This window comes from Penicillium verhagenii (assembly GCF_028828195.1).
Source record: "Penicillium verhagenii strain IBT 33310 chromosome Unknown utg000005l_segment0_segment0, whole genome shotgun sequence".
NCBI lineage: Eukaryota > Fungi > Ascomycota > Eurotiomycetes > Eurotiales > Aspergillaceae > Penicillium > Penicillium verhagenii.
In genome coordinates, this window is record NW_026643169.1 from 3,548,074 (window position 1) to 3,570,083 (window position 22,010).

General features: G+C 47.2%; 5 protein-coding genes across 5 annotated transcripts; all 5 read left to right on the forward strand.

Moving 5' to 3' along the window:
* Positions 1–577: 577 nt before the first annotated feature.
* On the forward strand, positions 578–1,631 carry N7466_004841 (putative oligosaccharyltransferase subunit ribophorin II; the record flags this gene model as incomplete). Its single annotated transcript, XM_057164238.1, has 4 exons — positions 578–723; positions 789–987; positions 1,054–1,338; positions 1,392–1,631. The coding sequence occupies 4 exons, from the start codon at positions 578–580 to the stop codon at positions 1,629–1,631; spliced, it is 870 nt and encodes a 289-aa protein (XP_057022919.1).
* A 553-nt stretch (positions 1,632–2,184) lies between these two features.
* Positions 2,185–2,975, forward strand: N7466_004842 (uncharacterized protein; the record flags this gene model as incomplete). The annotated part of the gene is made up of 2 exons (XM_057164239.1): positions 2,185–2,419; positions 2,593–2,975. The coding sequence occupies 2 exons, from the start codon at positions 2,185–2,187 to the stop codon at positions 2,973–2,975; spliced, it is 618 nt and encodes a 205-aa protein (XP_057022920.1).
* Positions 2,976–3,770: 795 nt separating this feature from the next.
* Positions 3,771–4,583, forward strand: N7466_004843 (FMN-binding negative transcriptional regulator; the record flags this gene model as incomplete). Its single annotated transcript, XM_057164240.1, has 1 exon — positions 3,771–4,583. One exon carries the CDS (start codon positions 3,771–3,773, stop codon positions 4,581–4,583), a length of 813 nt encoding a protein of 270 aa, XP_057022921.1.
* Positions 4,584–6,364: 1,781 nt separating this feature from the next.
* Positions 6,365–9,099, forward strand: N7466_004844 (Alkaline phosphatase-like alpha/beta/alpha; the record flags this gene model as incomplete). Its single annotated transcript, XM_057164241.1, has 2 exons — positions 6,365–6,618; positions 6,723–9,099. 2 exons carry the CDS (start codon positions 6,365–6,367, stop codon positions 9,097–9,099), a joined length of 2,631 nt encoding a protein of 876 aa, XP_057022922.1.
* Positions 9,100–16,910: 7,811 nt separating this feature from the next.
* N7466_004845 (putative short chain dehydrogenase) lies at positions 16,911–17,995 on the forward strand (the record flags this gene model as incomplete). Its single annotated transcript, XM_057164242.1, has 3 exons — positions 16,911–17,123; positions 17,192–17,527; positions 17,684–17,995. The coding sequence occupies 3 exons, from the start codon at positions 16,911–16,913 to the stop codon at positions 17,993–17,995; spliced, it is 861 nt and encodes a 286-aa protein (XP_057022923.1).
* Between the last annotated feature and the right edge of the window lie 4,015 nt (positions 17,996–22,010).

The following is a 22,010-nucleotide window of genomic DNA, read 5'->3' on the forward strand; positions in this document are numbered from 1 at the left end:
AGCCTAGTATTGTTTCTTCAAATTTGGCAATTAGTGAATGGGCTCCCCAGGAACATTATGAGACAAAAGAAGCAACTGGAATCCAGGGAAATGGCATGATACAACGGCGTAAGGTACAGTAAGATTCCAACGGTTTAATCTGAAATATATGGGTGCTTAGGTTGTGGTGGGGGACAGGGAGTAAACGTCGAGTTGGAAGGGGAAATCGACGTCAGAATAGGACTGAAGTCGGGGTTTAGGGCCGGGGCAAGGAACCCTCGAAAAGTGACTTATTCGGCGGGACTTACGGTCGTTTCACGCAATACTCCATTCAGGGAACGATCATCAATCCCCAGAACAAGTCAAGTTATATAGTAAGGTGGTTTGCGGGGACCCCTAGGCCATCGAGGGCGATTCATGGAGAAGAGAGAGGTGAAGTCCCAGCAGAAAAGAAATTAGGGCTAAAGTCGATCGGCGCTTATCGGCCTCCGCCTTTATTCTGCAATCTGTCACCACAGCTTCTCCTCCTTGCTCCTCTAACCCGTCCCCTCCGATATCATTGCTTTTTCTATTCTTTATTGTTGCAATTGTTTTCACGATGCATCTGTGGCAGGCCACTGTTCCTTTTTGCCTATTGGCATCGGCTGCGTTGCCAGCAGTTGCTGCGACCTCTTGGGGCTTTACTGATGCCACCGTGGCAGTCCAACCTAAGGGTGCCGGAATCAACGGCGGATACAAGGAATCGTGAGATCAAAGAACTCAATCCACATCTGCAGGGTTGCTGGAAGCTAACACATTATCTTCGATAGCCTCTCCGTCTCCAACCCCCTCCCAAAACCGGTCGCGCTCGCCGGTGCCGATACATTGCGCGTCACCTTGACTACTCAGGAAGGAAGCTCCGCAAAGCGACCGCACCAAGCTTTCCTTCTGTTGAAGGATTCCCACACTGGATTAGATATCTCCTATCCATTCACCGTCAAAGACAATGGAAAATCGCGGGTGGAATTGGTATGCGACCTCGATCGAAGCTCCGCATGATTAAATCAAACAAGCTAACACAGTTGTTTGCTCTAGACTCAAAAGGACCTCCCGATCCAATTCCTCTCTCTTCCCGAACCTGTCGACGCTCGTGTAGTCATTGGTTCCTCCGGTAGCTCCGAGGCATATGATTCCTCCATCTTCGCTTTATCCATCGAGCGCAACCCCGACATTCCCGTCCCCACTGTTGACGTCGAGCGATACGGCAAGCTTCCCGAGATCCACCACATCTTCAAGGATGCCGCCAGCAGCCCCCCTCTTGTTATCACCTTGGCCTTTGTGGGCCTAGTCGGTGCTTCTCTTCCGGTTCTGGCTGTTTTGGTAAGAGTGAAAGAATGGCATGTTGCCGAATGTATGGCTAACCCGGAATCTAGTGGCTTCTCCTTGGTGCAAACGTCAACCACCTGCCCACTGCCTTAAAGTCTGCCCCTCTCCCGCACGCCATCTTTGTTGGATCTTTGGTTGCTTTTGAGGGCCTCTTTTTCCTTTACTACACCTCCTGGAACCTGTTTGAGATCCTGCCCCCAGCTGCCGTCATTGGCGCGGTCGCATTTGTGAGCGGTAGCCGCGCATTGGGCGAGGTTCAAGGCCGCCGCCTCGCAGGTCTCCGCTAAGCGTTTAGAAGAACGCTTGTTTCAAAAAAATAGGCTTGTCGCGCCGGGTTCGTTCGATGTTGTCGGCCTATTGAGTTCGTGTAGCACTGTATCTTAGCTGTCATGATATCCACATTTTTATTTATCGCACAACTGGATTGTTATAAATAAAGCTTGTCTAAAGTTGATTTGGTTTTAATCAGAAGAGCTATACCCACCTAGATAGGTTCTTTACGAATTGCAAATCAAAGGCTGATGTTCCTTCCAGTTGCTGTCGTGCCTCGGTCATCTACATATGGACTTTTTGCTTCATTCTAACATTATCTGGCATTCGCTCGGTAATTCCCTATTTTCATAATCGGAAAACAATGTTGTTTACTACTGTATACTAATCATTCCACCGTCTGTGAGCAGAACGAGATTAATGTTGATTTATGTTTTGACGTCACTTGAGTGGCTCCCGTCCAAGCGCCAACCTTAGAAATGAACTCCGCGTTCTCCTCCGATCTCCCGCCGCGGAAAGCTTCACAACCAATTCTCCAATCCCCACCGAACCAAACCGCAGACTTTTACAATGGGTTCCGCTACTTCAAAACCTGCCCGCTCAGCTGCCGGTGCAGCTACACGGCGTCAGTATCCCAAGAAGCCTGCTCCCCCACCACGGACGCCCGCTGCACCTCCGAAGCAAGCCCAAGAACCAAAACCTACACCCACGCCTGCTCCCACACCACCACGAGCTCAAGCCGCAGCTCCAGCGCAGGGTCCAACATATCACTCCAAGGAGCAACCATCCATCACGAAATCTAATGGTACGTGAGCCTGACAAATATCAGATCCCCAACCAACATGGATGAAGAAGAAGAAGAAGAAGAAGAAGAAGAAGAAGAAGAAGAAAACATAATAGAAAAAACGAGCTCTCAACCTATACCATACTGTCAACTCCCCCAAACCCTGCAAATCCAGTCCCTAACAGCAAATATAGCCATCGATCTAGACGGCCGGGATCCTGACTTCGCCGCCTCCCTCCGCTCAATTGGTCCCGTCGACCCGTCCGGCAACTTCTCACACCCCAATCCCTTCGGCCGCGGTACCGTCCAAACTGTCTTCCCTACAGCCTCGAACCCTGCGCTGTTAGTCGTTACCGCGCGCCAGCGCCTCACAAAGGCCGCACAAGAAGAGAGCCAGGCGGTTGGGAATACTAATTTCCCGGGCCGCCAGTTCCTGGATTCGTTTACCATCAGCCAGGCGCTGACAATGCGCGATCAGCAGGGTTTGTCGAGTAGGGAGATTGAGAGGGTGATGCGGTTGAAGAGTGGGACTATTGATAAGCTTGGGAAAAGTGGGATTGTGTCGCGGGCTGCTTGATTGGGCTCGTGCATTGTGATCTTTAAATCCATGCTCCACGGCTGAGAGGATTGGCTTTTGGTGTTTTGGTGGATGGCGTTGGCTGCTTCGACCACTGCATATTGTTTCAATACCTTGTATAATACATGTATTTCTTGAATGATACTCCCTTCTACTTATTTTACTAGTGCGGTTCTGTGCTCAGGCTTTTTTCTGGGTATGATTTCTTCCAAGGGTTGTACATTTGGTCTCGACTCTGCAGTGGATTTTCTATTCTGGAATCTGGCATATAAAGCTAGTCCCGATTAGGAAGTTAAAGGGTGTGGAGTAGCAACTTTTCACATTGCCATCCAACATTTGATTGATTCAAATCCTCATTTGCCTTGATATATTCGACTACACAATTCAAATACCTTGACCGTGTTCATCTCATAAAATAGTAGCATTGTTGATAAGTTCGGAATGACTTGATAGCATCAACATGGCAATTGGAGACAACAGAAGTGAACAAACCCCACAGATTACATCCGATTGATTGGTCAGTAACAGCTCCGCGGAGTGACACAGCGCGCCCTTTCAAACACCAACGGACCCGATTGACTCATTTTCTTCTGGATTCGAGAAAGGTCGGCACCGACTGCCAATCACAACCCACTAATCCGTGATGACCAACAAAACCCAAGACGATAAGAAATTATAGTACATGGATTTAACATGAAAGCAAGAACCCAGTAAATACAACTATTCCTTTCATTCTTTTAAAAGCTTCAATTTCAATTTCAACTCGATTACTAGAATCTGAACCCGGCCTACACCATGTATCTCCGCGCAGCCCACGCCGAAGCAGACATCCCAATCCTGCAACAATTGATCCACGAGAATCCCCTCGGCATCCTTACAACAGCCATCAAATCCACCGACCACGCCTTCATCCAATCCAGCCACATTCCATTCGTCCTCGACATCCCACCAAACAATGGCTCCGAAACAGATACCCCACCAGGTGTTCTCCGCGGCCACATCGCAAAACAAAACCCGCAAGCCAAAGCTTTAATGGAAGCGCTCGCCGCCCAACAAGAACAAGCCAAAACCAGTACTGGCACATCTACAACTACGACCCTGGACCTTGAACTCCCGGACGAAGTTCTCATCCTCTTTAACGCGCCCCACCACCACTACGTCACGCCCAAGTTCTACACCGAGACCAAGCCCGTCTCGGGCAAGGTCGTTCCAACCTGGAACTACGCCGCCGTGCAAGCGTACGGCAAGATCCGCGTGTACTGCGACTCCAAGTCCGAGGCGACGGGCACGTTCCTGCAGACGCAGGTGGAGGATTTATCGCGGCATGCTGAGACGACTCAGATGGGGTATACGGGTGTTGGGGGGAAGCCGACGGCGTGGAATGTTGGGGAGGCGCCGAGCTCGTACGTGGAATTGTTGAAGAAGAATATTATTGGGATTGAGGTGCGCATTGAGCGATTGCAGGGAAAGTTTAAGATGAGTCAGGAGATGGGGGTTGGGGATCGGGAGGGGGTTGTGAAGGGGTTTGAGGAGTTGGGGAGTGAGGTTGGGGATGGGATTGCGAGGATGGTGAAGGAGAGAGCGGAGTTGAAGGATCGACGGGGGTGAACATTTGAAAGGTTGGGGTGACTAAGTGTCCGTAGTTTTTATAACTCTTTGTAAATATGGGTAGTATTGTTAGAGTATCGTATTAGAGACTTTGAAATAGATATCATTGATATCCAATGGAGGGTATCCATGGATAACTAACATTTGAATGCTGCTTACCACAAGTGTAGGCTCAAAACCTTATCTAAAATGGCCAAATTGCCATAGATTTAAAGTATTGGGCTTCCAGGGTTCTCCAGTCTTACCAAAGTATCTAGTACTTATAAAACAGTCGGTGTGTCCCTTGCGTGTGATTTCTTCCAGGACCCTTCCTCAGCCCCGAGACCCTAAAGATGCAATCAGCATGCAATAGCGCATCATTACTTGATGCACAGTGGACCTCGGTCGACGAGGCTGAGCTCTGACTCCTGGGACCCGACTTTTGAACCCACAATGGGTCGATCGGACCCAATTATATCCGCCAAGTCTCTCGCAAACCCCTAGGAAATCCCATTTGGCAGGTCGGCAGACACAAGGTGACCTGAGATCTTGGCCTAAGCCTCACAGGTCCCACTTCGAATAAAACCCCCCAAAAGAGGCGAGAATGTGTGTGGCACTGTATACCCAGCCTGAGCCGTGTAGCACAACCGTTTTCCCCTTGAAATTTTGTTTTTCAATTTTCTCCATTAAGGTCTGGTCGTCGGGTCCACAGGACAACAAAGATCTGTACGGAGCGCTCCGGAGTTAAGGGGAACCCCTAAGGGAGATCACGTCAGAGAGACACATTATGCTGAGATGGATCGTCGCCGTCCAGCACAGCAGGCCCCCCAAATACATAAGATTCAGGGTCCTCAGCGCCTTTGTTGCCCCTTCTCCACAAAGCCACGAGCCAGTGATGGAAGGGGATTTCCTTGGAAATCAAGATCGGGCGCAAAGGAAGTTCCGATGTAGAGTGACATTGAACTGTTGGTCATTTGGTGGCGGGTTGGTCCTCCCTTTCCCCGGACTTTGCCTATACGAGACGCATGCACAGATATGCTATGTATTTTCGACTTTTTCTTTTTTTCTCTTTGCTTTTTCTGTTTTAGGGTCGAAGTGGCGATGGTCCTATAGGAAGGAAAGGGAAGTGGGGAATATGAAGGAAAATCTGTTCAATGTCTCAGTCAAGCTTCAGGCAACGAAATAGCAAGCCAATGCAGGGTCCGAAAGCTTTTAGTCAAAGCTCTGTTCCAAGGTTTCGAGTGAAACGTGGGACAATTGAAGACAGATGATTTATTTTGGTTTGAAGTATCCGTTGCATCCGAAAGAGATTTGAATTTGAAGCTGTATACAGTATAGGTCGGGAAAAGAGGATCCACAAAGAAAAGGAAAAAAAGGGTCCAACGGATGAAAATAGTACCTGTCTACCCTGTCTTAGTCTAAACTTGTCTTAGTCGCGTGCCCCAATACTTGATCCAGCCCCCGATTTGCGATTTGCGATTTCTCTTACTTGTTTATTGCTTTTTTTTTTCTCTTTCCTATTGGTTCGTTCGCGGGTTCCTGGTTCGACTCCAAATCTATTAACTTTCTGTGCGCTTGGGGATTTACAACCTTTTGATTCCTTTCTACTTTGTACAAGAATTCCAACGCTTTTCGGGGTGTTGATTGCCCCCATTCCTGTCTTTTCTCCAAACTTCTCTTCTCATTTCCTTCTTTTCTTCCCTTGAGAACCCCTCCATTCCAACACTATCCCTTGGCTAACAATTCCTTTCCCGACGCCATCTCCGATCCTCTTTCACACCTTCAAGTCATGAGCTAACGCCATGGCTGTCTTGTCCTTCCTCCCACCGCTCCCACCCTTCCTCTTCTCGGCGTTGGTTGTGAGCAGTCTCGCCTCCAAGGCTTTACATATCGGCCTTCATTTCCGTTCGCTACCGTTCCTTTATCTCGTACTATACTCCCCGACTCTCGTTTTACCGGAATTCCTCATCATCAGTGTCGTCCGATTGCTATTACAATTCCCCGCTCCCGAATCCCGCTTACAATGGCTATCAACATGTTTGGGTGGACTACTCTCGTACGTTATATCCCCATCGAGCCCCGATCCCAACATATACTATCCACCATATTATAAGCACTACCACCAACTTCTAAAGATGAATGAAACTGACACGGTCAAAGTTTAATCACCTGGGGTGCCTCCTCAATCCAATTCGGCTTCTTCATGCAGACCGGTGCCGAGGTCGCTTGGGCCGCCAGCAATAGTTTCCTCAGCGATCCCGCCGCCATGAAGATCTTGTTAAGCGGCATCTCCACCGTCTCCGCCGCCGCTACCGTCTTAGGCCTCGTCGCCTGGTTGATCCATGCCCACCTCTACAACTTGACCGGGATCGCCTTACAGGGAGTCCGAGACTTGATGATTGGCGCATTCAGAGCACGACGTAATATACTTTCCGTTCCCAGCAAATCCTGGATCGCCTCCGTCGACCTTCGATCTGTTCGTCGAACCGCTTTCTTAGTTGCCACGTTGATATCGCTGTTGTTTTTGGAGATTTCACGACCTGCGATTCCATACGACCATCTTTCCGGTGCCCTGCCTTTGACTCTACTTGATGCATTTACCAAGAAAACCAGCACGCTGGAAGGCTGCCGGAACCCTTCCAAGCCCTTCCCTCTTTGGCCCTTGGACAAGACGGGCCCTCTGGATAATGAATGGTTGCGACCCTCATGGCTGCCTTTAGATCCACCTTCAGGCTTCACCCGTTGGGATATGAGTCCCGAGGAACGTGCCAAAAAGGACAACCCTTCTTATTATCTCTGCAGTGGTGACGAGAATGCTTTCTTTGACCCCAAGACAGACCCTCTCAAGATTTCTAATCTGGGTGGCGATATATATGAGCCTTTGAAGAAAGCCTTCGAGGAGCATTCTGTTGAAATTAACAACATTGTCCTTTTGACCCTCGAAAGTGGGCGAAAAGAGATGTTTCCTATGCAACAAGGCACGCCTATGTTCGATGCGCTTATTGCCTCTCACAAGGAGAAAAAGAAAGAAGCAGCGATTGACCGCCTGGTCGAGATGACCCCAATTGCGCAGATGTTGACGGGTGAATATGTGATGAACAGTAAGGGGGAGAAGGTGAATTTGACCGAAGCCAATTGGCAAGACTCCGCCGAGGAAGGTATGGGGGGATTAAACGTACGCGGTGCACTCACTGGCAGCTCTTTGACATTCAAGAGTATCCTGGGCAGCCACTGTGGTGTTCATCCTTTGCCCGTGGACCTCCTGGAGGAATCCATGCTTGAAATCTACCAACCATGCTTACCACAGCTTTTGGAATTATTTAACCAGAAGAAATCATCCAACACCATTGAAAGTCGTACCACCGCCTCCAATCATTCCGAGGCTTTACAAAATCAGTGGAAATCCGTTTTCATGCAATCCATCACTGATGACTACGACCGTCAAGATATCTTGGATAAAAACATGGGCTTCAAGCACAAAGTTGTGAAGCAGACCATGAACTCCTTCAAGTCAAAATACAAACCAAAGGGCGAAGAGGTCAACTACTTTGGCTACGCCGAGACAGAATTGAAGCCGTACATCCGAGACCTGTTCTACGAGGCCGCAAACAACAAGACCCGCGTCTTTCTATCCCACGTCACCAGCACAACACATCACCCCTGGGGCACCCCGAAAGACTTCAAGAAAGAAAAATACATGGGCAACGAAGGCACCGCCAACCACGATCTGATGAACAGCTACCTAAACGCCGCCCGATTCGTCGACAACTGGCTCGGCGACGTCCTCAACATGCTAGACGAGACCGGCATTGCCAACTCAACTCTAGTCGTCATCGTAGGCGACCACGGCCAAGCCTTCGGTGAAGACAACAAAGACATGACAGGCACCTACGAAAACGGACATATCAGCAACTTCCGCGTCCCCCTCGTCTTCCGACACCCCCACATGCCCCACATCGACATCACAGCCAACGCTACCTCTCTCGCCATCATCCCCACAATCCTGGACATGCTCGTCCAGTCTGAATCCCTCGACAAGACCGATTCCGAAATCGCCTCCGCACTGCTTCCAGAGTACCAGGGCCAATCACTGATCAGACCTTTCGTCTCTTCCCTCAAAAACAAACCACCTCCCCACGACAATGACCACGACCACGATCACCACGATGGTCAGATCAAGCGCCCGGACGAAATCGAGGAGCGTGCTCCGCACAAAAACCACGGACCCCCACGTACCCGCTATGTATGGAACTTCGGACTCATCAATGCGGGTGGATCAATGATCTCGGTTACGGCTGCTGGAATGCCGTACCGACTCATTCTTCCCCTTCGTGAAGGCTTCGAGTATGTCTTTACGCACTTGGACAAGGATCCGGGTGAGCTGCGGCCTCTAACGGCATGGACTCTGTCCGAGCTTAGCCACGAAGTTCTTTCGAAATATGACGAGGACGCAGTCGAGTGGCTTGAGGAGGCGGAGAAGGTTGGGAATTGGTGGACAAATGAACAAAGGCGGGTATGGGGCTACAGGGAGGCCTAAGATGATGATACGTTCGTATTTATCGAACATTCCTCTTCTAGACAATACCCGATTTCCGCTCGTGGTTTTTGAGCGTCCTGAGGTTACTGTTCTATTGTATATAATAATGTCCTTTGTCGGACACATCACGGCGTTGGGCTTCATGATGCATGTTTTTCTACCTAGTCGGATTATGTTGGTTGATATGATGTACCGATACATACATAATTCAAAATTTCCACTTTTCCAGTTTCAACACAGTTGCATTCCAGCAGTATTTATTCTTCCTGACGGGATTACACGACTACTGCAAGACCTTACGAGAGGAAGATCAGAAAATACTTCTCCACGTCTCTACATGTACTCAAGTGCTCAAGTGCTATGATGGTATTGAATATTCACCAAAGGGCGCACGCCTGAGTGATGTCTGGATATGGAGAATCATGACTGGTAATTTGGTGTACCCGAAGGACAGAGCGAAAGTGCATGCACATGTGATTGGAGGTACGACTTCAACTCTAGCGGCAACATCCGACCTCCAAGAATCCCGCAAGGTGATCCGGTTATCGCATGGGCCCATGGTCTTCAGTCCATCCCAGTATATGAACGATTACTTTATCCTGGGGGTGATCATGTAAAGAACACCACTTGGCTGATTGCGAGAAAGGACAAGTCACGCAGCAAGAATGTCAGCATTGGATGGGTTTTAGCAAGCCTAGACGCCGTTACTAATAGCCTGAACAACCCTCACGCTTTCACCTATAGGCAAGCTTACCTCAAATCATTAGTGGCTACAAATGTTTATAGGGATCCAGAGGTCATATTTAATACCGAATTTCATACCGAGTCTGGCTGGTAGAATAGTACTTGATAAAAGTAGGGGCGGGATGTTGATTGGATTTGGTAAGATGTAGTATGCATGTTATTGAGGTCATATATACTGGGTTCATCCCTATTTCCACGCGCTGCCTAATAATAAGCCTAGTTATTAGGCAGCGCGCGTGGAAATAGGGCCCATGCCCTAACCCTATCCCAATCCGGTAAGAAGCTTAAGAGGTACTTAGTACCTTGTCGCGTTTGCACCGGCACTAAATCAAGGAAATTCACGCATTAACCTTGAACTCAGCGATCAAATTTGCGCAAATTTGCGCAAATTACTTTTGATTTTTGATCAGCAAGCAAATTCGGTGAGAGATCGAAATTCGCGCACACTGCGGAAATTACTGTTGAATGGCGTAGGAGCAAGATAGGAAGACCATTTGAGGGTGAAAGAAAAAGGGCAATATGAGCTCCAGGTATCAACGGACATTATTTATTGATTGGAGCTTGCGTATGAGGTAAACTTGAGCCATAAATGGCCAAAAAATGGACTTGAAGCTAAAACGAAGACCCCACAGATTACACTATATCTGTTCTTGTAATGATAAAAGATTTTGTTTCCTGTGCTTTCTTCCTCAACTAACCCCCAAGTGTCATCGTGCAATTGAGCAAACTGTTAGTAGGTCTCTTTCACAAATCACACAGGCAAACCTCAACTCAGCTGTTTGGAAACCTGCTTCCAACTCCTCTTCGAACTTTTGAATCCTCTTTCCAATCCTCTTTTCAACTTTCCCCTCAATCCTTTCAGATCCTGCTTCCTACCTCTCTCTTATTCCATATCCTAAGCTCCTTCACATACCTCTCCAAAGCCTTTTCTTCAGCCCATCTTCCTCGTCCTCTTTTCAAACGCACAAGTGAGAAGTGACGACCTCTTCATTCGACCTTCACGACTCCAACTTTCCCTAAGCCGGCCCGATCTTTGAAAAATTAAAAACAAATCAGTTTCAACCACAAACAATTCCAGTACAACACATATCTTTTACACTTCATGAAGTGACGAACGGAGATGAATATCAGTCTCTTCGTTTGTCACCTTTGTGATCCTGCACGACAAAACGACCAAGGCGTTCTTGCAGGGGTTCAAGGCATGGCTACCGCTTCTAGTACTGAAAATGGCTTCTGCAGATAACAGAGCAATACTTTTCAACCTTCTATCTTCCGAGTCTGTTCAAAATTTGCCATGGGTAACAAGAGCAACTTCAATTTCAAGGAAGAAAGATATGTCAGTCATTCGAAACAGGGAATACCTCTGCCCCAGCACCGAGCTCTGACAGCAACCCAACACAATTGCTGCAAATCGGCGCTCTTCATCCACAGAAAGCATACGCTTATGCTATTCAACTTGTTACCGAGACTGCCAGAGGAGCCAAAGGCGGGTAGTCACTTGCGGCGCGTTTTATATCTCAATTCACCACCTCAAAGTCTAGAGGGTGAAATGACAATCAGTCAAATCACAGCGGCCAAATCAAAACCCCAAGATGAAAAGTTTCATCTTGCAGATTGTCTCGACTGGCTGTGTTTTATTTTCGGTGCTCTTAGGTTTAAGTTGCGACAATAGGTCCTTCCGAAACGTGGACCGACAATATATATATATAAGTATATATTCACGGGAGTCGGGACGAAAGTCCCTCGTCTGGCTTGAAAACTACGCAATGTATCCTTCTTCGGAAGGATGTTCTGGTAGTTGCCTACTCCTGGAAACCAGGCGCACTTCCATGAACAAAATCCAATCAAGTCGAATTTTTTGGAGAAGCCAAATAAAGACTGGTTGGAATACAAGAATTCCAATCGAATTTTGGCTTAACACAAAGCCCAGAAGTTGTTGAGAAATGTGTTGTTTGTTCCAGCCCCATTTCATGCCCGAAAAAAGGAGAAACCTATATTACCTGTTCGAAAATTCGATTGTTGATGACTTTAAAATGTTCACAAATCCAAGCCATTGATGCCTTTCCAGGGAGAATTCAATCGAATTTCGGTTCAACCAGTTTTTGAAAAATGTGTTGTTTGGTCCAGCCCATTTCATGCCCGAAAGAAGGGGAAACCCATACTACCAGCTCTATCTATCAGCTCACTGTGGTTCAAAAAACAAATTCGTTTGTTGACGAATCAAAAACGTTCACAAGTATAAACCATTGCTTCCTTCTCAGGGGGGAAAGTTGACCTCAAATCGACTTCCTATGTCTGTTCGAATAACCTTGTTGATGGAAACTCAACCTGCTTAATTTGCCCAAAGGGAGCCAGGCTACTGCGGTATCTCGGCTTGTTCATTATATTGACCGATTCATGTACTGCCTAGACACTGAGGAAAACGGCGGGAGACAACCAAAACAGTTTCAGCAAGCATTTTTACGATTCTGGAACAAAAACAGACTGTCAGCCATATCAGACAGACCGATGACGCAATTTTGAAACCAAAGGACAAAATAATTCCGTACCGCCAGCACCTGGAAATTGAGGTGGCCTTCGAGTCATTGGAAATCACGGTGCGAACAGCTGTTCCCCTGGTGCCTTCGGTCTTTCCTTTTGGCGCCATCGGTGTAGAGCAACGTTCCCAATCTGCTCGCCAGGAAGGATTCGCTGGTCTTAAAACGAACACTGAAAAAATTCCCGACAGAATGAGTGAAAAAGCCCCAGGATAAGCCGGGAACTAGCTCACTTGGACCCTATGGATGATGGATGGAGATCCTAGGTTATCCAAAGAAAAGACAGGTCCCAGAATGTGGTTTGAAGAATGAACCGGAATGGAGGGTCACCTTGGGTTTATCTTCTGCACCGGTTCCAGCCTTCTCGATCCAACGAGTTCATCGAAAGTCACAATCATTGCTAGGTGGAATTTGTACGATCGCGGGAGAGAGAACGAAGTAGTTTTCGGTACACATGACTTCTGTTGCTACCTAAGGTTCGACCAAGATCAATGAGACAAATCGCCATTCTGTTACCAACAACCCTACGAAATCGACAAATTTTTATTTCCATGTCCTCTCTTTCCGTTCCTCATGCACCAAGGAAAGGGGGATGAGTTGCCATACAAGGCATTCAAGGACTTAGGTCAGAACCCGGATTCGATACTTTGCGCGTGTCAATGCTAGTCGTGTCAATGCTAGTGACATACTAAAGTGTGTTGAAGGCTCTTTCACATTTTATATTGGCAAGGTTGAATCTCACGTCGCATATACAATGTTGTGTTCAAAATATGCCAAAATCATTCTGCGGCCGAGAGCGAGGGCTAAAAAATTCCCGAGAATTGCCAAGCAAAGTCCGTTCCGCTCCAGCGAATGAGATGATATTGGTCATCCGAAGCTGAATTTGCATCAGTCTCGGGGAACTCCATGAAGACGAAAGAAAATTGAGGCTGCTCTGTCGGCATCAAAATCAAACCTCCAAGGGGAGAAGACTATTCCCTGCATGCTGCTGATGAAGGACAGCCAAACATGATTACCTGTGGTCGTGAAAGCCAGTCAAGAAGAAAGCAAATTCGGGTGTAACAAGTGGCTCGGCATTCCTTCAGAATTCCCTGGCAAAGTGCAGTGTTCAACATATATACATATATATCTGAGGAGGTTTTTACAACAACAATTGTTGACCACATCTTTATCTATAGCCAGAGCGGTATTGGTCATGAACTCCCTGAGGAGACAGCACCGAGGAGTAAGTCGGTGAAAGATGTCGCTTCAGACAATACAGACAACATTTTCATGCTTGCTTCAACCCTGGAATGTTTCCAGAATTGGAATAGAGCGTCTGGAAGTCTTACCAGAAAGCTGCTAAGACAGATTGTCGATATCGAGGTTGAGATTACTTCAACCACTTACAAATGCCTCGGCATATGGAATATGCTCTGGGCTTGGGAGTTTATCGCGGAGCGTTGAATATGACTTAGCTTATTTGGTTTTTGTTTCCTGGTGTTAAGGCGCCTTGAATACGGCGAAACTGTCAGTTTAATGGACTTTCCGTATCTTTCTGCTCTCAAGTTCGCTCGTTTGTCGCCTTTGTGTTTGGCCTAAGGCTATGGAGGAAACCTAGGTGGTCAGAGATCTGGTCTCAGCAGGCGTCGCATCAAGCAAGCCTACAACATATACCGGGTGTCTCCTGGTGATATCATCAGTGAACGAAGTTCATCACAACTGAAGCTTCAAGCTTCGATGACTCTTGTCATTATCTCCGTGCGTGAATTGAGCGAGTACAACGAACGGTAGACGGTGCAGCTTTCCATAGGAGACACTATCTTTGAACTGATATTCCTGATCAGACGTCCAAAGCGCGAAAGAATTCAGTTGATGATGTACTCAGGTGGTCAGTACTAGTCAATACTTGCTATTTTCATCTTTTCCGCTTGCTGGCAGCTAAGAGGTTCTATTCTCTATGTATCCCAAGCTTTCAATGTTTCTCTGATCCACCTTTTACCTTTGTGTTGGGCTGGTGTCAACTCTAGTGAATCAATGGAGACTCGAGTCTCTTTCACTCTTTCATCGTTCATTATGGTGCCCGGTCATGAAAGACTGGAGGCATCCTCACTCACTTTTCCTGGCCAAGTGAGAAGCTCATTGATGACGCTCTGTTTGTCGCCGCGAAATTGTTGTGGATCTACAAGCGTGTTCGCTGTTACCCTGCAGACTTCGACAGGAATGGTGTTCAGGTATTCGATAATCGAACTTTATTCGAGCAGGCCTGCAAAATGGTGAAGAATTTCCAAGTTTCGACTTCAAAAACACCTAGAAGTCATCAACACCGGCCACTCGGAGCCCGAAAGGAAAAGGAAAGCAACGTGCAGCATGTTTTACTTCGAGTAAAGGGGAGGAGGAGCACTCTGGTTACATGTGCATACCCAGCACTTGAGTGTTGTGGATTTATCATCCAGCCTTGGAAGTGGAGGTGAATATTCAAACCCAACGTTGGGGGATTTTGACGGGCTTGAGATACGGAGATATTCCAGAGTAAAAATTGAGCCAATTACAGGGGCTGGAGACAATTACAGTATAGAAAGACAACGTATCATTTTCTTGATCGGCCCAAGGATATGGGAAAAGAATAGGAAAAAGAATAGGAAAAAGCAAAACATTGAAAGTCAATTTCGCCGGGAAAAATGCCGAGGGTCACGAGGTGAGATGGGCCCAATATTAATCATTTCAAATGTTCATCTTCACCGACATATCCACATATCCGGGGAAAGCGGATCAAGTATGCCGTACTCCGCATGTACTCCGTGACAGTCAATACTTAGAAAACTCACATTTGAATTGTGGAACTCGTCGGGCACGGGCCGGACGGGCTATACGAACAGAGGACACTGGCCACAGCTTAAGTCGGGGAAATAAACTAAAAAGTACACGGAGTACCTAATCCAGCTATCTTTAGATAACGAACTAGGGGGGAGAAATGAAGTGAGAAAACAATTGAAAAAAAAAAAAAAAACAAAAAAAGATATATTAAGAATCAAAGACTTTGACCCCAATATTAACTCTAGATCTCGATCTAGTTGGGCCTAGAACTAGAAGCGTTCGTTATAGGCGGCGTGTGCGTAAAAGACTGGTTCTCAGTGCTCAGCAGGGGTTGGGGGTAAAGAAAAATTCTAGAAGATCGTGTTCAATGTTTATTGCTGTTTAGGTGTTGCTCACGAGAACAAGAAAAAAGTCGGAGCTAGTGTGGGACTATCGTGATGGCGTTTAGCCTGTAGGGGGGGAGACATAGTCTCGGAATCACCCGAACGAGTAAGTCACTTTTTTTCTTTTTCTTAAACCACAATTCTCTGGTCACACGGCCCTCATAGAGGCTAGATTTTGTTTTTTGCTGTAGGAAAAGACGTGGTCTGCGCCTCTTTGGCCATGTACATTATCTACTGTAGATTCCTATGTAAGTCGGTATAGATTGTATAGCGTGTTCGTTGGAACTGGGGTACCTAGTTATGGAGTATGGAGTACTGAGATTGAATTGAACCACGGTATCCGAGCGAAACCAAGCCAGAGAGAAACTATAGAAGATTCCAATCAAAATAAGAAAAAGGGATCGATATCCCAGATCCGCGGAATGTAGCCATTGAGTTTAGTATTCAGGAACAGGAACCAGGGCTTAGGAAATGCCGAAGACCACATGACCATGTATCAAGGGAGTTTTTTTTATTCGAATGTTTCAATGTTGAGAACTTGAGATGGACTGGCCTGGCTCAAGTGGATTCTTGGGGTCAGAAGACTCTTTAGTGGCGCAGGTTCAAGGTTCCCGCGGCTTACCCAATCTGGACAGCCGATCTACTCGTATCATGTATGGAAGAACAGGGAATTCTATCAATACTGATTTGATCCTGGTTAACTTGGTCTCTGGCTTCCCTTAATGTATGAGATGAACCCATAAAATAAGTATCTTTGTTCTTGACAAAAATACCATGCCAGAAAGGGAAAAATAAAAATAAAAATAAGGAAGTGAAAAAAATCCAAAAAAATCCAGAAAACCTAGAAACAAAAGAAATAGTACGAATAATAAGTACGAATCAAGATCAAAATCAAAAATACAATAACTCAGATCGTGTTTTTTTTTGGTCGCCACGACCGTTTGAGAAGGCCCTTCCCCATTCCCCGGATACAGATCCGACCTGGACCGAGCTTTATTTGGCCCAGGATTTCCCTTTTGGGCCTTGTTGCCAGTTTCTTCATGTTCACGAGACCTTCTTTTTTTGCCCGGGATGGGCGCTCTATCCTTGGGCTTGGCTCTGGCTTGATATCTCCCCGTTCCCAGAACAATATTTAAAGGGAGCTTCAATCCGTGGTTGAGATTCCTCTTCACCACACTTCAATTTGTATCCATTGATCAGTCTATATCTTGATATCTTACTTTGCTCTACTTCGAACTTGACTTGGTCTTTTTTCGACTTTGTACGCGCCACCTATACATACCCTTGACTACCTTTTGTTTTGATCTTTTGATTACATCCTTCCACTCTCCTCTCACAAACAACACATATAATGTCGGTCTCCATTGAAACTACTCAGGTTCCCACTGCCCCCGTGGCTTCCAAGCCTGTTCTCCTGGGCCAGCAGGCTCGTATGCCCGAGTTCAGCCTCGCCGGCAAGGTTGTGCTGGTCTCCGGTGCTGGGCGTGGTCTGGGTCTGACCCAGACGGAGGCTCTCTTGGAGGCTGGAGCAAAGGTCTACGCTCTTGACCGTCTGGAAGAACCCGTATGTTCTGCACATCTCCAAGACCTTGCACATTTCTCATGAAACCATCTAACAAAACATTGGAATAGGCCGCAGAGTTCGCAGTGATCCAACAACGCGCCAAGGAGCTCGGCACCGAATTGCACTACCGCCGTATTGACGTGCGTGACACAGAGTTGTTGAACAGCGTCATCGAGGCCATCGCCAACACAGAAGGCCGCATGGACGGCCTGGTCGCCGCTGCCGGTATCCAGCAGGAGACCACCGCTCTCGAATACTCCGCCAAGGACAGCAACACCATGTTCGAAGTGAATGTTACTGGTGTATTCATGACTGCCCAGGCTGTGGCCAAGCAAATGATTCGCTTCGGTAACGGTGGCAGCATCGCCATGATCGCCTCTATGAGTGGCACAATCGCCAATCGGGTACGTTCCCCGCCCTCCCTCAATCCCCATTCCCCCATTCCCCCCCCCCACTCACAAACACTTTGCCATCGGCACCTTTTGCTTCCGGAATCCCTTGTCTCCAACTTCGCCTTCGATTTTAATTAATGTTCATCTAAACTAACCTCATATACACAGGGTCTTATTTGCCCCGCCTACAATGCCAGTAAGGCTGCCGTCATTCAGCTTGGCCGGAACTTGGCTGCCGAGTGGGGTCAATACAACATTCGTGTCAACACCATCTCCCCGGGCTACATTGTTACTGCCATGGTCGAGAAGTTGTTCATTGATTTCCCTGAGCGTCGCGACCAGTGGCCCAAGGAGAACATGCTTGGTCGTCTTTCTCGTCCCGAGGAGTACCGGGGTGCCGCTGTTTTCCTGCTCAGCGATGCTTCCAGCTTCATGACTGGTAGCGACCTGCGCATGGATGGTGGCCACGCCGCCTGGTAAAAAAAAAAAATTTCTTTCCTGAACCGAAACGGGGGGAAAATACTAAAATGGGAGAGTTATGATTTGTATCCATCTACGCGTGACCCTTGTATAGGTGTCTCTCATTGCACGGCGTTGTACTTTTGGTTTTCTAATACTTAATCTTTGATTTACGGATGGGATCAGCAAAGCGATGAGTTCTGATTTGTCCTAATGACCAGCGAATTTATATTTGATCTATTACATTTTACTTTTGTCCATGGGATCTTGTCATAATGATGTTGATTAGACTTAATACAATCTCCGATATGATTTGACCCACATCCTCCACTCGAGAGTCTTGACATGGTAGATCCGGCTCCACAGGTCACTTACCGGCATCATGACAGTGATCTTTTCCTGTTTTGGAATCGTGGGAAAACGTGTTCGCATCAACGTGAATTTCGAATAAATAATGATCAAAATGTTATTCTCACCTGCGTAATTTTTTCTTTCTTTCAGAACTCTGATCCAGTCATATTCATCCCCATCCCTACTAGTACGTGTACAAGTCAAAAAACATCCCTACACCTGACCAACTACCCCGCGAATCATCGACTTTGAAACCCAGAAGTCCATGATGCCTGCCACGAAAATCTACAGTTCCAGCGCCAGGGATCCTCTTTCAAGCCCATTGTCTGGGACGACCCAGGAGCCCGGCGCCCCAATAATCCGGGGAAGATGCGGAGAACCCCTCCAATCAGCGGAACCGATCGCTCGATCCCCCTACGTAAACCGCCAGTTCTGGCATCGCTGTGAGTTTGCAAGACAGGTCGGGTGGCCAATCATTTATACTCGTTAGCGATGCTCTGAGTCTTGGCAGGTCGATTGGGGCTAGGTGCATGTGCATGCAAGGGGTGAGGTTTTCTTTTTCCACCATTCAAAAAGAGGTTTATCTTCTCTTTCCTTTAAGGGTATACTTTTATCACCAGACCTTCCATGGTTACTCTCTCTATGTATAGACTTTCTGTGCGTTTGTTTTTGCGATGTCGATTTCGGTTACTAGCGGGAGGTGAATTGTTCTGTCGTGAAGTCATGACCTTCCTTGCGACCGGGATAACCTGGCAGGATGGTATTCGCCATGCGCGCGGGAGATTTGAGAATGCGATGTTTTTACACTTTTTGTATTCGAATTTGGAAGCTCAAGTGCTTGTGATCAAGACTGATGAGCTGGTTACACGGAGGAGCGAAAAACCATATACCCCTTTCTCCGCTGAATCGTTAATACGTACATAGTACATGTATCGAAGTGCTGCCCAGAAGGCTTTCAGTTGCTTTCAATGTTCAAATGTTAATCGATTCCAAGGTTTCGTGGGCATGTCAGCCACAGCCGTTCTCCATATATACGAAGAAAGCTTTATGAAAACTTTCTTTGTCCGTTTTGAAGATGAGGCTTCGTCTGGACCGTTATCTCTTACTCGCCCCACTAAAGCCTGTTTGACAAGGTTGGCGTTGAATAGCGAGAATCTTGGAATAGGTGGAGTTAACATAATAAGTCCAAGATTTGCGCATTTGAGGTTCAAATGTTAACGGAGTTAACTTAGACAGACCTCCTACCTAGTAGGTATCGACTGCCTAGGTGAAATACCCTTGAGTTGACTGTACCTGGGCTACATAGGGCAGGTGCCAGCCCCAGAGGCAATTGAAGCTCATCTCGCCACCACCGGGGCACCTGGTCTTTGCTGGACAGAGTACAAGAATATATGTACGTCCAGCATTGGACTAGGAATCTTTGACTCTGCATGTGTGTCTCGAGGTCGACAAAAGGAGAAGAGTTCAAACGAATGCTATTCTTGCGCGGAAGCAGTCATATCATGCATGAAAAGGTTCTCCCAAAATTATCGCAATGATGTACCCGGGCAGATTTCCCTCTTCATATAGCTCTCGATAATACAGGAGCTCCCAGTGCCATGTGAAATGGCCGGCACTCATCTTGTAGCAAAACCTGGACCATCGGCAAACCCATCCAGTTCCTCGACATGAGCTAAGTAAAACAGAGTAGACCGATTTCCAACAGACAGGGAAGCGGTGATATACACGGAGGGTATCAGGTGATTCTTCCCCGGCTTGTCAGTGATGGGGGTCGAGATAGAGGATTTCGAGTCGGGCATTTTGCCACTTCGGTAGATTGTATTGATGTATAGCCGCTTCCATGGTCTCCTCTGGGGCTCGAGAATCAATTTGAGTCATTGGGATGCTCTAATCTGGCCTGTTAAATCACTGGGCATTTGTGGTCTTCTTGAATCACTTTCAAATCTCCTAAAAACATAATATCAACGGTCGCACGCTACTAAGTACTCCACTCCTGCGACTCAGGGCACACTCGGAGAACCCTTAGCAGCCCCACGACTATGCCGATCTTTCGGGCCTTGATAACGATGACTATTTACACCGGACCCCTGTAGATCCAAAGTTTCGGCCCCAGGTTATTTTAAAAGCGCCCGCTTGGAACGGAAATCATAATGTTTACTGTTCCGGAGGCATTATTAGAAATAGAATTAGTTCAATGTTCGGGGCTATCCCGTCTCCCAGATTCCACTAATGCCCATTTGTATGCCCAAATGAATACAATTTCTCCACATTTGAGTCGATTATGCACTGTCCATTTTATGATTTTATGATTTTATGCATACTGTGCATACTACGGAATATGCTCCAAGATTGGCTTATGAAATTCAGAGCACGGAATATAAGGCCAAGACGGCTTCTCGGCTTTCTGCACATGTGCACAACACACCTGGCTTTTTTACCAAAGCTAATCAGCCTCAATGTCCAGCACTTGAGCACTTGAGGTGTCAGGTAGAAGCTTATCTCAGAAATTCTTCTTGGTACAAGCCATGCTTGGCTCTACTTTTACATGCAAGTGCCAAGCGCCCCAGCCCTGAAATTTCTTCACGTCGAAACCAATTCCTATATAGGCTACAATCGACCTCAAGCCATGCCCCATCTGACTCACAACTTGGGGCGAGCTGGGTTCCTAAACAATTAGTCTTGTAAGACAAGTCTGCTGGACGCCTGATCCAATACACAACGCATCTCACCCCCAATGTATCAATATACTAATTAGGGGTTGGGTGGGGAAGGGTAAAGGGTAAACATGCATATCTGAAGCGTCTAAAATGCAGCTGCCTAAGCGGAGATACTACTCCGTGGGGATGGGATTTTGAGGTTGATACGAGTACGGGGTTAAACATAGCCACATCAATTTTTGTCTGTACAGATTTTTTACATTTTGCACATTGGCTCCTTTTTTCTTCATCTCTTTTCCTCGGAAACTCGGATGCTGCGGTGTGGCTCATTTCCCTTAGCCCCAATAGTGGGATCCACTTGGGCTGATGGTTCTTTCACTAGGGTTCTTGGTGGATCGACATATCCGTTCCCATCCAGCAAATCAGGACTCAGGGATTTATGAAGGAGAACCAGTTTGTATGAAAAATGCCATTTATTTGGTTCTTCTCGAATCTTGCCTTGATTTGAACGTGGATGTGATCAGTGTAGAATTCCGGAAGATCGATCTTATGCAAACCAATCGAGTCTAGTCAAACAAGTCAAACATATCAAAAGACTCAAAAGATTCAAACCCGCTTCATAGTCACGCGCTGTCTAAACCCCCAAAGATGTACCTCCCTAGCCCCCTGCAGCTCCGTACGACTCCAGGGCTTCAGCCCTGTGGGGGGGGTGCACGCCTAAAAAGGAATCTAACAATGTCGAATCTTACTGTACTAGATAGGATCGGATTCTTGGGGCCGCAATCGCGACAGAGAAAAGCCGAGGGTTGGATTCCGACCGGGATTGACATCACCAGATCCACCGATTCCCCACTAGGCAACAACCCATGATTCGTCTGGCTCCGAGAACCACAATGTCTATTACTGCAATGAACATACCGAACAGTAGCTCTCAAATATCGGGAGGCTTGGCTCAGCTTCCGGCTTCCCCGGAGCATAAATAAAATCAGTCACCCCTGGCTGGTCCCCCTCCTCCCTTGGGCGATCAC